The sequence below is a fragment of the Argiope bruennichi genome, chromosome X2 (assembly GCF_947563725.1).
Source record: "Argiope bruennichi chromosome X2, qqArgBrue1.1, whole genome shotgun sequence".
Lineage (NCBI taxonomy): Eukaryota > Metazoa > Arthropoda > Arachnida > Araneae > Araneidae > Argiope > Argiope bruennichi.
In genome coordinates, this window is record NC_079163.1 from 74,912,015 (window position 1) to 74,925,056 (window position 13,042).

Below are 13,042 nucleotides of genomic sequence, written 5' to 3' on the forward strand. Positions count from 1 at the left end.
ATTTTCTAAAAAATTTAGAACTAAAAACTGAAAGATCCTTCTGTTATCAATTGTAGGAATGCCTTTAAATGATATTTTAAAACCTGTAGCGGCTCACCACTAGTGCGGAAAAAATGCCAATGTGGCGAGAAGAGAAACCGGTTCCAGCGGAGATAAGAGGAAGAACACGACCTTCGACCCTTCACTTGATCTCTGGAAAGCGAGCGGTGAGCAACTTCCTGCATCCCGGTATTGGTGACTAGGGATTGCAATACCGGACAAAAATTTCAATACCGATATTCGGTATTTTTTAAATCTTTATACCGGTATTAGAAATTTTAGAAAAAGAAAGAAAACACAGGTGTTTCTTTGTTTTATTTGCCATTTTTGTTAGAGAGTGTAAATATCACAAAAAATAATCTGTAACTTATAAATTATAACAGTATATAATCACAAAAAAGTAAAGAAACATCTTATTTATTTAAATCCTAAAAAAAGTGTAAATATCACTATTCAGTCTGTGGTACTTTTACAAATTTTTGAAATATGATCTTAAAAAAACATAATGCATCAATTGTAGTGTCATTAAGACTGAAAAGTAATTTTGTGTAAAAATTACCAGCTGTCGAAAACGATGTTTCGGCATCTACACTAGTTGGTGGTATTGTTAGCAATACGCGATATACTTTTTCCAAGTATTTACCTCTAAATCCCTCATCTTCAAAGGGCCGTGGTGGCCTGGTGGTAAGGTCTCGGCTTCGGAACTGGAGGGTTTCAGGTTCTTGACCTGATTCCACCGAAGAACCGTCGTGTAAGGGGGTCTGTTGCACGTTAAATCCGTCATGGCCAAACGTCCTCCCGCTGGTATGGTGTGGTGTGGTGTGGAGAGGAGGGTGCCAGCTCAGGTGTCGTCCTCGTCATCTGACCGTGGTTCAAAATTACGAGGTCCGTCCCAAACTAGCCCTAGTGTTGCTTTAAAACGGGACGTTAATATAACTAAACTAAACCCTCATCTTCAAATAAATCGATTTCTCGTCAGATGGTTTTGGATATAGCTGATTTCTGTATTGTAATTTGGTTCGTTGAATTTTTTTTTATTTATCGCTAATTCTAATTTTTGTTCAAGTGACAATTCCTTTTCATTATCGACAGTAGTGATATCATAATCTTCGATAATTGAACCGAATTCTACTGAATGTGAATAGGTTAGTGGGTAAAAAATTTTAAGAAAATTTACTCTAAGCTTAATCAGATTTGAATTGGTTATTTCCTTTTCTTCTTTTTAATTTTCATTTTTAAAATCATTATAATTATGTAAATACCATAAGACATTTTCTGTTTCGGTATGCCTTTCTTCTGTGCGATTTTTCAATGTAATATATAATTCTTCAGATAGTGATGTGTGCTGTTCTTTCAGTGACTGCAACATGAAATTTATTGTTGCATTAGCTGTTAATAAATTAGAATCTCTCCGACATAATGTCTCAATAGTCAGTTTTATTGGAAGTAGAGCTGATATAGTTCTGGATATTAAGTCGAATTCACTATCTGAAAAATCAATTTACAGGTTTAAGTCGATTATTGCTTTTTGGATTGGATTTCTCAGTTTCAAAAATCGTTCCATCATTAGGAGTAAACTGTTCCAACGTGTTTTAGAATCTAATATTAACATGTATTCTGTTTCATTTTCAGTTAGTATATATTTTAGTAATATATCCTTTTTATAGGGGAACTTTGAAATATCTGAACAATTTTTCGAACTTTATAAATTATAGGAAGCAATTCTTGATAGGTTAATATTTCATCCTCATTAGCAATATCTTCTTCAACAATTACATTGTCATTATCTTCATTGTTAATATCACTCTCACTCTTACTCTTTTCAAAGTTGGAATCCGAAGTTTCTATATCCACAGTATTTGGATTCTTCTGTTCTTTATTTTTTTGGTATAATACATCTATTACTCCTAATTGAATTTCATGATTCCTTCCTCCTAATTGAATCATTTTTCATAATTGTTGCTCCATCAGTCGTTATGGATACAATATCTTCTTTCAGGGATAATCCATGCTTCGCTAATTTAGATTTAAGCAATTAATTAAGCCATTAATTAGCTAATTAATTTCGCCCGTTATGGAGATATAAAAACAAAAACGTATACTATTTTGCTATGTTCGCGATATCTGAACATATAGTGGAGACAATTTTAAAAATTTCTAGTAAATACCGAAAAACCGGTATTTAAACTTGTGAATACCGGTATTACAATATTGTACAAATTGCTCAAAATACCGGTATTCGGTATCCCGGTATACCGGTATTGCAATCCCTATTGGTGACCTTTGGACTTGAACGAACCATGCGCTTGTGAAAAATCCATCACTATCGGAACGATTTTAACAGAAACGTGATTAAAGTTTTGTGTAGCGATCTCCTTGAACTGTGCTCGTACAAAATTCCTCGTTATTTTTATTGTTTATCGTGATTAATTATGCAGAACGAAGCAAGTGGAAATATAGCACGTGTCACCATCAAAACCCCTCCATTTTGGCGTGCTAATCCGGAACTATGGTTCAAGCAAATAGAGAGCCAATTCAGTCTCGCCGGTGTGACAACTGAAATTACGAAATTTCAACATATTGTGTCGGTTTTGCAACCGAAGAATTGGAGGTCGTCGGCGACATTATGCAAGATCGGCCGGCAGAAAGACCCTACGAAGCACTGTGAAGAAAATTGTGTTCTCAGTACGCGCAAAGTGAGGAGAAAAAGTTAAAGGACGTTATTTCCGGGATGCAGCTCGGGGATAGAAAACCTTCCGACTTGTTGGTAGAAATGAGGAATAAGGCCGGCAATAAGATCAGCGAAGAGGTATTGAAGTCCTTGTTTCTGCAACGGCTGTCTAGCCACATGCAGCAGATCTTGGCTATCACCAACGATAAATTGGAGTGGTTAGCGGAGATGGCCGACGGAATCATGGCAGCAGCAACCGATACTATTTCGATTCAGGCTGTGTCATCAGAGGAAGCATCCATGCAAGCCACTCTGATGGAGATTTCATCCCGCCTATCTCGCCTAGAGGCACGTTCTAGGTCCCGTTCCCGAGAATCTGGTAGACGATTTCGCCAGAGAGAGACTAACAGAGAAGAGGGAAATCTTTCTCACTGCTGGTATCACCAGCGTTTCATGCGTATAACTCAGCAGTGCAGACCACCTTGCTCTTTCTCGGCGGAAAACTAAAACGGCCGTCACTCGGACCATCGGGTGACGGCTCAACTGAAATTCAACGTTTGTACCTGTCTGATAGATCAACATCTTCATACTTCCTGATTGATACATGTGCAGATATATCAGTTATTCCACCCTCGTCGTCCAAACAACGCTCTAAAAGGGCGAAACTTCAACTTTTTGCAGCAAATGGCACTGAAATACCTACCTTTGGTCAGCTTCTCCTCTAGATTTAGGTCTGCGTAGAGCTTTCCATCCGCCTTTTGTAATTGCAGCAGTTTCACAACCAATTATTGGTTCAGATTTTCTTCACCACTTTGGACTGTTAGTCGATGTTCGATAAGGATGCTTAATCGACCCTCTTACAAAACTTCAGTCACGAGGAATAGTGAAGAGTGGTCAGAGTGCCAACATCAAAACAATCAAGGGAGATACAGAATTCCATCAACTGCTGTCTGAGTTTCCTTCTCTTACTGAAGCTGGCTCGATGCACCAGGCTAAACATGATGTCAAGCACTGCATTCAAACTACGGGACCCCCAGTATTCTCAAGACCACGAAGACTCCCCCCCCTGACTAGCTAAGGGCTGCGAAGCAGGAGTTTGAATTTCTGGTGGCAACAGGGGTTTGTAGGCCTTCGAAAAGCTGCTGGGCCTCACCTCTTCACATGGTTCCCAAAAGCAACGGAGACTGGCGTCCGTATGGAGATTTCAGGAAGCTGAATAGTGTGACAATTCCAGATCGCTATCCAGTGCCACATATACAAGACTGCTTGCAGGTGCACGAAGGGAGGAGGATTTTCTCAACTCTGGACCTTGCAAAGGCCTATCATCAGATTCCAGTGCAAGAGGACGTACCAAAGACAGCCGTTGCTACGCCCTTTGGACTTTTTGAATTTCTGTATATGCCGTTTGGACTTTCCAATGCTGCTGCCATGTTACAAAGATTCATTCATCATGTCTTGAGTGGTATGGACTTTTGTGTGCCATATTTCGACGACGTCCTGGTCGCATCAGAAAGCAACCGCCAGCATTTGGAACACCTGAAGAAAGTATTCCGGCGCTTAGAGGAGTACGGCGTGCGGCTAAATGCTTCCAAGTATGTCGTGGGGAAATCATCCATGAAATTTCTGGGCCACATTGTTACGCCTGATGGCACTATCCCAGTCCCAGGAAAGGTATCAGCTATTACGGAATTCCCAGAACCAAGTACGGTGAAAGAGCTCCGGAGATTCTTGGCACTCATTAATTTCTATCGGCGTTTCGTGCCACAGGCAGCTAGAACGCAGGTGGTTCTGAATGCCTTCTTAAAGGGAGCCAAGAAGAATGACAAAACACCCATCCTCTGGACGGGGGAATCCACAAGTTCATTAAAAAGGTGTAAACAGGACTTGGCGCAGGCAACGGTTTAGTTCTACCCTTCTTCTAATGCCACGCTTGCTATAGTAGTGGATGTCTCAGACAATGCCGTGGGTGCTGCTCTCCAACAGAAGGTTAGTACTGGATGGCAACCCCTTGCATTTTATTCCAAGTCCTTTTCTCCTGCCCAAAAGAAATACAGCGAGTACGACAGAGAGCTTCTAACGGCCTACATGGCCATTAAATTTTTTCGTCACATGGTGGAAGGTCGAAATTTCATCCTATTTACCAACCACAAACCGTTGACGTTTTCCTTTCGGCAAAAAGAAGACAAATGCTCACCTCGACAGCTGAGGCAGCTAGATTTCATTGACCAATTCACAACTGACGTCCGTCACTTAAAAGGAGCTGACAATGTGGTTGCAGATGCACTTTCAAGGATAAACATCTCTACAATTGAAATGTCAACTGCAATTGATTTCCAAAAGATGGCTGAGGAGCAACAGACAGATCCCGAGTTGCGAGAGATTCTGTCTTCAAACGCAACTTCATTGGTGTTGTAACCTCTTCCTGTAGGTGAGCCTCCAGTGACCTTGCATTGTGATGTGTCGCTTGGTCGTATCCGCCCATTCGTACCAGAGAATTTTAGGCGTGATATTTTTAGATATTTACATGCACTGTCACATCCAGGTATAAGCGCATCGGTAAAGATGATCAGCGAAAGATATGTTTGGTCTTACATGAGAGCCGACGTGACGCTGTGGGCTCGTACGTGCTTACAATTTCAACAAGCAAAAGTATCATGGCATACTAGAAGCAAACATGGTGGTTTTGTATCTCCCAGTGCTAGGTTTGAGCATGTTCACATTGATATAGAGGGACCTCTTCCCTCTTCTGAAAACTTTAGATATTGCTTTACCTGCGTCGATCGCTTTTCTAAATGGCCAGAGGCATTCCCTTCGGTGGATATATCGGCTCACACGATAGCAACAGTTTTTTATTCGGGATGGATAGCCAGATTTGGACCACCAACTCAGATTAACAACGGACCAAGGTACACAATTTGAGTCTGCACTTTTTCAAGCCCTAACCAAGTTCCTGGTTCCTTCTCAGCAGCGCACAACACCATACCATCTAGCTGCGAATGGACAAGTCGAAAGATTCCACCGGCAACTAAGAGCAGCCATCATAGCACATGGAAAAGTACAATGGTCCTTAGCATTGCCGACAATCCTCTTGGGATTCAGAGCAACATGGAAGGAGGATCTGGAAGCGACAGCTGCAGAGATGTTATATGGTGCTCCCATTAGACTTCCAGGGGAATTTTTGAATCCAATAGTCATTGTGGCGAGAAGAAGAGAAACCAGTACCAGCGGAGATAAAAGGGAGAACACGACCTTCGACCCTTCACTTGATCTCTGAAAAGCGAGCGGTGAGCTACTTTCTGCATCCCGATAAACCTATATACAAATGTTTGAATATTTTTTTTAAAGTTTGTATAAGAATGATGAATGTATACACTTCCCTCTGCAAATGATAATGATAAAAATTGGCTAGGTTTTATCTTTAAGATAAAAAATGTTCACCTTTCAACGCAAAAGATATCTTAAAGTAAATGTCTAAGAAAAAATAAAGCATAGGAGACACATATTTTGAAAATTAATATGTATTCGAAAACAATTATTTATTTGCCCTAGACATTACTTCTAAACTTTGTAGAAAATTGTAAATTTATAACCTGATTTTGGCGCATTTATATTTCTAGATTTTTTTCCTTCGTTTTTGTATTATAAATTTTTAATTGTCTTTTATAAAAATGTCGAAATAAAGGAATGTATGTAATAATAAATTAAATTATAGAAAAAATTTTTAAGTTGGTTGTGGCAGTTGCATTACTCTATCTTCACTTTTGGATAATAGATGGCGATGCCTGATTAGGTACGCATCCCACAGTGCATTGCGATTGTAAATAATGAGATGATATGCTGTTCTATGAAGGTGCGCGCGTTAATATCTTGTCTTGTCTTCGTGTTTGTTTTGTGTGAAATGTGATCATTAAAGAAATGTTGACGAAAACATGGGTCCTTTTGCTTCCACTGCACGGATCATAAGGATCTTCATTCCACCACCAAGTTTTATTTTGAAAAATTAAGAACGCCAATGGGAAATATTTTTTCCCCTTTCGAGTTGTAATAGGTTTCCAAAAAATGAATTCACATCAGAAAGTTTAATTAGGAATAAAAAATCGTTAACATGAGAGAAAAGTTGGGAGGCCATCGATCAGTGACAAGAACCTAGTCTCCTCGATGTGATAATTGGACGCTCCCCGGACGGAAAAAAAAGGGGGAGAAAAAAACACGCCTGGTTTTCGAGCACTTTTTTGTGAGAAGCTGATATTTTTTTAAATAATCCTTTGTCGAATAGAGAGAGATAAATTTTAGAGAAGTCATGCTCAGAATAATTAGCTGCTAGAAAGGTTAGACATTCACTGTACGTAAAAATGATATGGTTAGTTCAAAATGGCATCAAGAAATCATCAAAACGCTTTTAAACAGATAGAATAATCAGATTATTGGAAGAAATGCGTAGCCTGACGAGTATTGCCGATGAGTTTGGAATTAGCAAGTGTTGGTTCACGTGCTTGGAAAGCATTCCAGGACACCTGAACAGCTGTAAAAAGTCTTGGTGGGTGATGACCAAAGAAAACAATGGCAATAGATGACCGATATATCGACTTGACGAAAAGACACCGATAGCTGAAAGCTAGCAACATTGCTTATCATTTGCTAATGATAAACAGGCGTCTCGGTTTTAAAACATCCCCCGAAACGTTTAAAAACATCCCCCGAAAAAAAAACTAATTTCATAATTAAATCACACTAAATATATTAAATTATAATACATTTTTAAACAAACTCAATAAAATAATTCTACTTTTATAGAAAGAAAAAGTAGCCACAAGACCAACGTTGACAGTTCATGGTGTTGGCGAAAGAAGTTGCAATCGCTGACATTTTATTAGTGTCGGCAAGCTTCCACTCTCTTCTATGCTCCACATATAGCAGTTTGGTCATCCGATATCTTGCCGATAATGAGATCTTTCAAATTATTTTGCAAGAAAAGGGGAGGAGTATTTAGCTGGAAATTGAATTTAAATATTATCTTTCAAATCTTTCACATTTTAAATGTAAATTCTTACAGAAAAGCCGTATTTACTTAAAAGACTTTAGAGAGCAAATACTTAAACAGCGCTCCTCCCTCTTTCATCTAAAAAAAAAAATAAATTAAATAAGTATGATTCACATTTTACAAATTAGCCGCTTTCATCGACTCGTCGCATCACCCACCAAATCGATAGTATTAATATCGAAATGTCAATCAAATTAACTTGGCCATTGGACTTATTTTTGACAGAATGAAAGCACTAATTGCTAAAAAAAACAAAGGAAATAAACTGGAAAATATGGCGAAAAATGTATTAATTAAATTTCGAAGACTAACAAAATGGAAATGTATTGAATATTTTGTAGCTGGCGAAATTCACGAATAAAGCTTTACAGTTAACTGTTAAATAAAAGTCTTGGCAGGATGACTTTCTAAAAAGCGCAAAATTTTATGATTTTTTTTATTTGGTCAAACGTGAATTCAGTTTAAATTGAAATAATTCACTCTAATTAACTCATTATGAAATAGACATTTAAGCAGATTATAGAGAAAAATTGAATACCAAATCAATTGCTGCAGGTTATTATACCTTGAATTAAAGCAACCATCATATGAAATGCACGACTAAATAGATCTAAAATAAAAAATAAAAAGGCATAGAGACCATTTAAATTATTTATTTGCATAAACAATGAATCGCACGTCGAATATAAATTCTCATATGTTCATAAAAAAAGTGTAATTAAAGTAAAAAAAACAATAGCATACATAAGTTGAAAAATATCTAAACAGATTAATTATATTAAAAAATTTTATTTGATATATATAAAACGCTTTATTAGTCATTAAAATCATATATAATTCTAATGATTATAATATTCATTGATATAAGTTAATATAAATTAATAGCTGCAGGCACATTTTAATTAAATTAAAAAAAATTCATTATCTAAGGAAATGCACAGTTAAAAATATCTGTAGTTTTTGAAGATATGAAAATCTCATAAATATTTCCTATGCATTTAACATCAGATTGCCCAAAGAAGTCATTTTGACTGCTTTTTAATTTGAATTAGAAAAAAAAAAATATTTATAATGATACAATTTCTTGGGATTTTGAGACTTTTTATACATGATATAAATGCACTTATTAATGATTGTATTTACACCACCACCCCTCTTCTTTATTCCTGATATATGAATGTGTTACACCTATATTGCCCAAAAGCAGTCATTTTGACTGCTTGGGAAATTTAAAATAATTAAATGACTTTTATTACTTAATTCGGTAAATTTCTTATATGACCAATCCGGCCTCCTATTGCAACATTTCTCAGTTTTTCTATTTCCATTAAGCGATAACATGTCGGTACATGATATTGATTTGAACGGGCACTAAATAAGCTGCAGCTGCTCAGTAAGTTAAAAGTAGTACTTTTTATTTTAGGTTAGGTGCAGACTTACGCAGTATATGCCTAATAAACCCAATAAATTTGGCCTCAAATTCTGGCTTGCATCAGATGTCAAAGGCAAATATGTTTTGAATGGTTTCCTTATTTGGGGAAAAATGAACAACGCCCATCGTCAACGCTTCTGAGTGAATATGTTGTCCTGAAATTTGTCCAGTCATATACAGTACGTTGAAGAAACATTACGACTGATAACTTTTTCACTAGCTAGCGACAAAATTATTGGCTGAAAAAACAACTCTAGTTGGAATTATTAGAAGAAACAAAAAGGAATTACCAAAAGCAGCCGAACAAAAGAAGGACAATATTGCTTCGTTTTTCCACTATGCTATATAAATCAAAGACTTGTGTTCTTAAAATATATAAAAGCAAACTAAATAAAAGAGTGGCTGTTCTAAGTTCAAAGCATTTTTTCTGAAAATTGATAAAAGCAATAAAAATCTTTTACCAGAAATTATTAAATTTTATATTAGCAATTTTATATTAAAATTTGGAGTTGATATGGCTGATCAAACGGCTAGAAAATATACAGTAAAAGCTAGTTCTCGTAGATGACACCTACAAATATTTTTCAATGTTTTACATTTTGCTGCTATAAATGCTTAGATACTTTGCAAAGAAACGACAGGAATAAAAATACAACGAAGAGTTTTTATTTCAATTCTCAGAACAGATTCCCATCGAATATATAAATGCAGGGCAAAAAATTTCACCAGACCCTGAAGACCCACAAAGGTCAGCTGCAACATCCTCAAATACAAACCATCCTAACAAATGCAGAATTTTTCAAGTATGACTTTGCCACAATAACAAAACAAATAATATTCGTGAAAAATGCAAAAAAGTATGCCTGTGGAAAATGCCCCCATGAAAAAATTTTCACTTTAATTTGCAAAAAATGTTCAAATAATAAAGCATAAAGTATTTTTTTTTCTTGTTTTCCAAGTGCAGTAATCTTTTTTCATTATTTGATATTTACTAATAACATATTATATAACTTTAAATAATATAAAAGAATATTAAAAATTAATTTTAAATAAATTATTTTACGCATTAGTTTTTCTTTCACCAAGAAGTAACTTTGATTGTTTTGGGGCAATACTAGTATAAACTAAGTTTCAGTCTTTCTAATGTTAATAAATATTATGTGACAAATCCAAAGGCAGATTGCAGACAAGGCAGCTGCTTTAGGATCGATAAGCTAAGAGGTGCCACAGGCAGGCCTTTAAACAATTTTATTAGCTTGGTTACCCGATAAAACTTATTTGAATTATAAAATATTAGGATTATTTATCATGATCTACATAATAAAAATTTGTTTAAACGGTTAATATTGTAATGATTTATTTTAGTAACTAAATTAAAAATGTACTGAAATGCGGAATTAAATTTACAGTAATCAAAAGAGGAGCATCATAATTAGTAAAATGCCTTAATCCGCTACTGGACAAATATAATCTTGCAAAAAAAAAAAAAAAAAAAATCTCATGAAAGAAAGGGAGAGCGAGTACAAAAATCTCTATTATTCGTAAACTATAAGATCACTAACGACATTTTCATAGTTTAAGAGTAAAATAATATTCTTAATTAAAAAAGTCATCTGAGAAGTAACAATATTTTTCAATAAAAGAAAAGCACCCAATGTAATGATTTGAAGCATCGTCGTGATGTTTCAGAGATCCGCGGAGTGACTACAGGGTGCGTAGTGAGAAATCGTTGCAAAAATACTTTTAATCAATCACCTTTGCACATGTATGCAAATGTAAACCTGATGATTTTCTAAGCATAGGATATACTCTGGTTTATAATAATGCAGTTTTTATTGAAAATTTTAAAAAAATAAATTAATAATTTAAATGTGTACTTTAAATTTGAATATTTATTTCTGTATTTGCACAAGCTTTTTATTGCAAAAAAAAAAAAAAAAAATCATGTCTTTTTTATTTTTACAAAAACTAAAAAGGATCATAAAAATGAAGAAACGATCAATATCAAAAAATTAAGTCAATTTTTATAAGACTAAAAGATTTGTGATCTTTTTTTAATATTTCTTAAAATAACAAATTACCAGTTTATTTAATTAGATACTTCCTTTTTTAAATTGCTGACATTGATATAGAAGCATAGAATGACCAAACAACACAATGGAATGTTCTAAATGAATTTTTAAGTCACTTTTTTTTTAATAGAAAGGATAGCAACGTTCAGAAATGGCCAGATTATAAAAAAAAATGTCTTATCGCTTTTTACTCCTGAAGTTTAGTAATGGCATTTTTTGTTAACGTTCCCCATTTCGAAAATTTAATAAAAATTTGTTTTTTAACTTATATATATGTGTGTGTGTGATTCCATATTTTGCGAAGAAATGAAAATGCTTTAACAATTTCTAGTTTCCATAAGTAACAGAACAAATTCGTGATTTTAAGAAGAGCAGTTCTGTAGTTAGAAGCAAAATGAAACTAAAAAATGCTAGTTGAAGCATTTTTAAAACATATTTTTTAAAGTCAACGCGATACGATATATCGCATTGTTCCAACATTTAAAACTCATCAATGAATTGAAGAATTTTATTCAATAAACTGCTTTAAAAACTTTTCAATTTATATTAAAGCAAAGAAAGCCCCCTCCCCCTTCTTTTATCACGACTTAAAAGTGGTAAAATAAAGTGAATCAAAGACTCGAAGAAGCAATGATATTGTTTTTGAATTTCACTATAATAAAAATCATTGTTACAAATTAGGTCCAAAATCAATTTCTCAAAAACTAAAGGGGGAAAATGCATTCATTCAAACAAAACTGGTATAACTAAAAAGATATATATATATATATATATATATATATATATATATATATATATATATATATATAAAAACCTTTAAACCGGTGTAAAAATAATTTTTGAGCGATGATGATCAGCGACAACACGTTAAAATTCTATTTTTAAAATAACGAACATTTTGAAAAATCCAGTCTCAGTAAGCCTTTAATGTCCAACTTTCTAAATTTGATGCTAACAACTTCAATGATTTATGCTGCACTCTGTCAGTTACAATAAACTTTTATATGTAAAAGAGAGATTTTATTAGCGAAAAAATTCTATAAAAGGAAAAAGAAAAAAATGGTTATAAAATGATATAATCTATAACCCTAAAAAATAAAAGTTTTGAAAATTTTTATTTCTTTAAAAATTTCAAATTTTAGAACTAGCATTTTTCTTTTGCTTTGTTTTCCAAGTAAAAACTAAAATTTGACAAGATTGGTCCAACAAATAATAATTTTTAAATGGATGGGGTCATTTAAAAAGTACACCGTGAAAGAAATCACGATCATTGAAAATTTACGGCTTCAAGTTAAAATCACATCACACCAGATTTTATGCGATAAACATAATTACATGCCGCAGTAAATTACAATACAATATAGTATACTCAAAACTCTCTAATATGTCGTTCAAGAGATTGCTTAAAAACAACTTATTAATATGAATGATGGTCGAATGTATAACGTACTAAACAGGCTTCACTACAAATGTTTTTACAGCAGCTTCTACCATGTTTGATATATCTCCTTGAAGCATCAAATTCATCCTAATGTTTTATTATTGGTTGTGTGGTACTTGCGCACAATAAATTTTCCCCTACCTCATTAAAAGGGATCTTTTCCACTCAAGCCTTAAAAATGGCTACCACATTATAAACTTTATCTTTGCATGTAAGATTTGGCGATTTCACAATGTACGCCAAATGGTAATCAAATCACTATGAGAGCGAGAATGATACTCCTTGTCTCTGATAACGAAACGAAACTTCCGTGAGAAAATTGCTGATGACCCTTACCACATTTCAG

General features: G+C 34.5%; 1 protein-coding gene across 1 annotated transcript; it reads left to right on the forward strand.

Moving 5' to 3' along the window:
• The first annotated feature begins 2,770 nt into the window (after window positions 1-2,770).
• On the forward strand, window positions 2,771-3,217 carry LOC129959801 (uncharacterized). Its single transcript, XM_056072692.1, has one exon. The coding sequence runs from the start codon at window positions 2,771-2,773 to the stop codon at window positions 3,215-3,217; it is 447 nt and encodes a 148-aa protein (XP_055928667.1).
• The last annotated feature ends 9,825 nt before the right edge of the window (window positions 3,218-13,042 follow it).

What these genes read in the sequence shown, in the direction of transcription:
- LOC129959801 (XM_056072692.1), top strand. Translation starts at nt 2,771, where the DNA reads ATGCAGCTCGGGGATAGAAAACCTTCCGACTTGTTGGTAGAAATGAGG.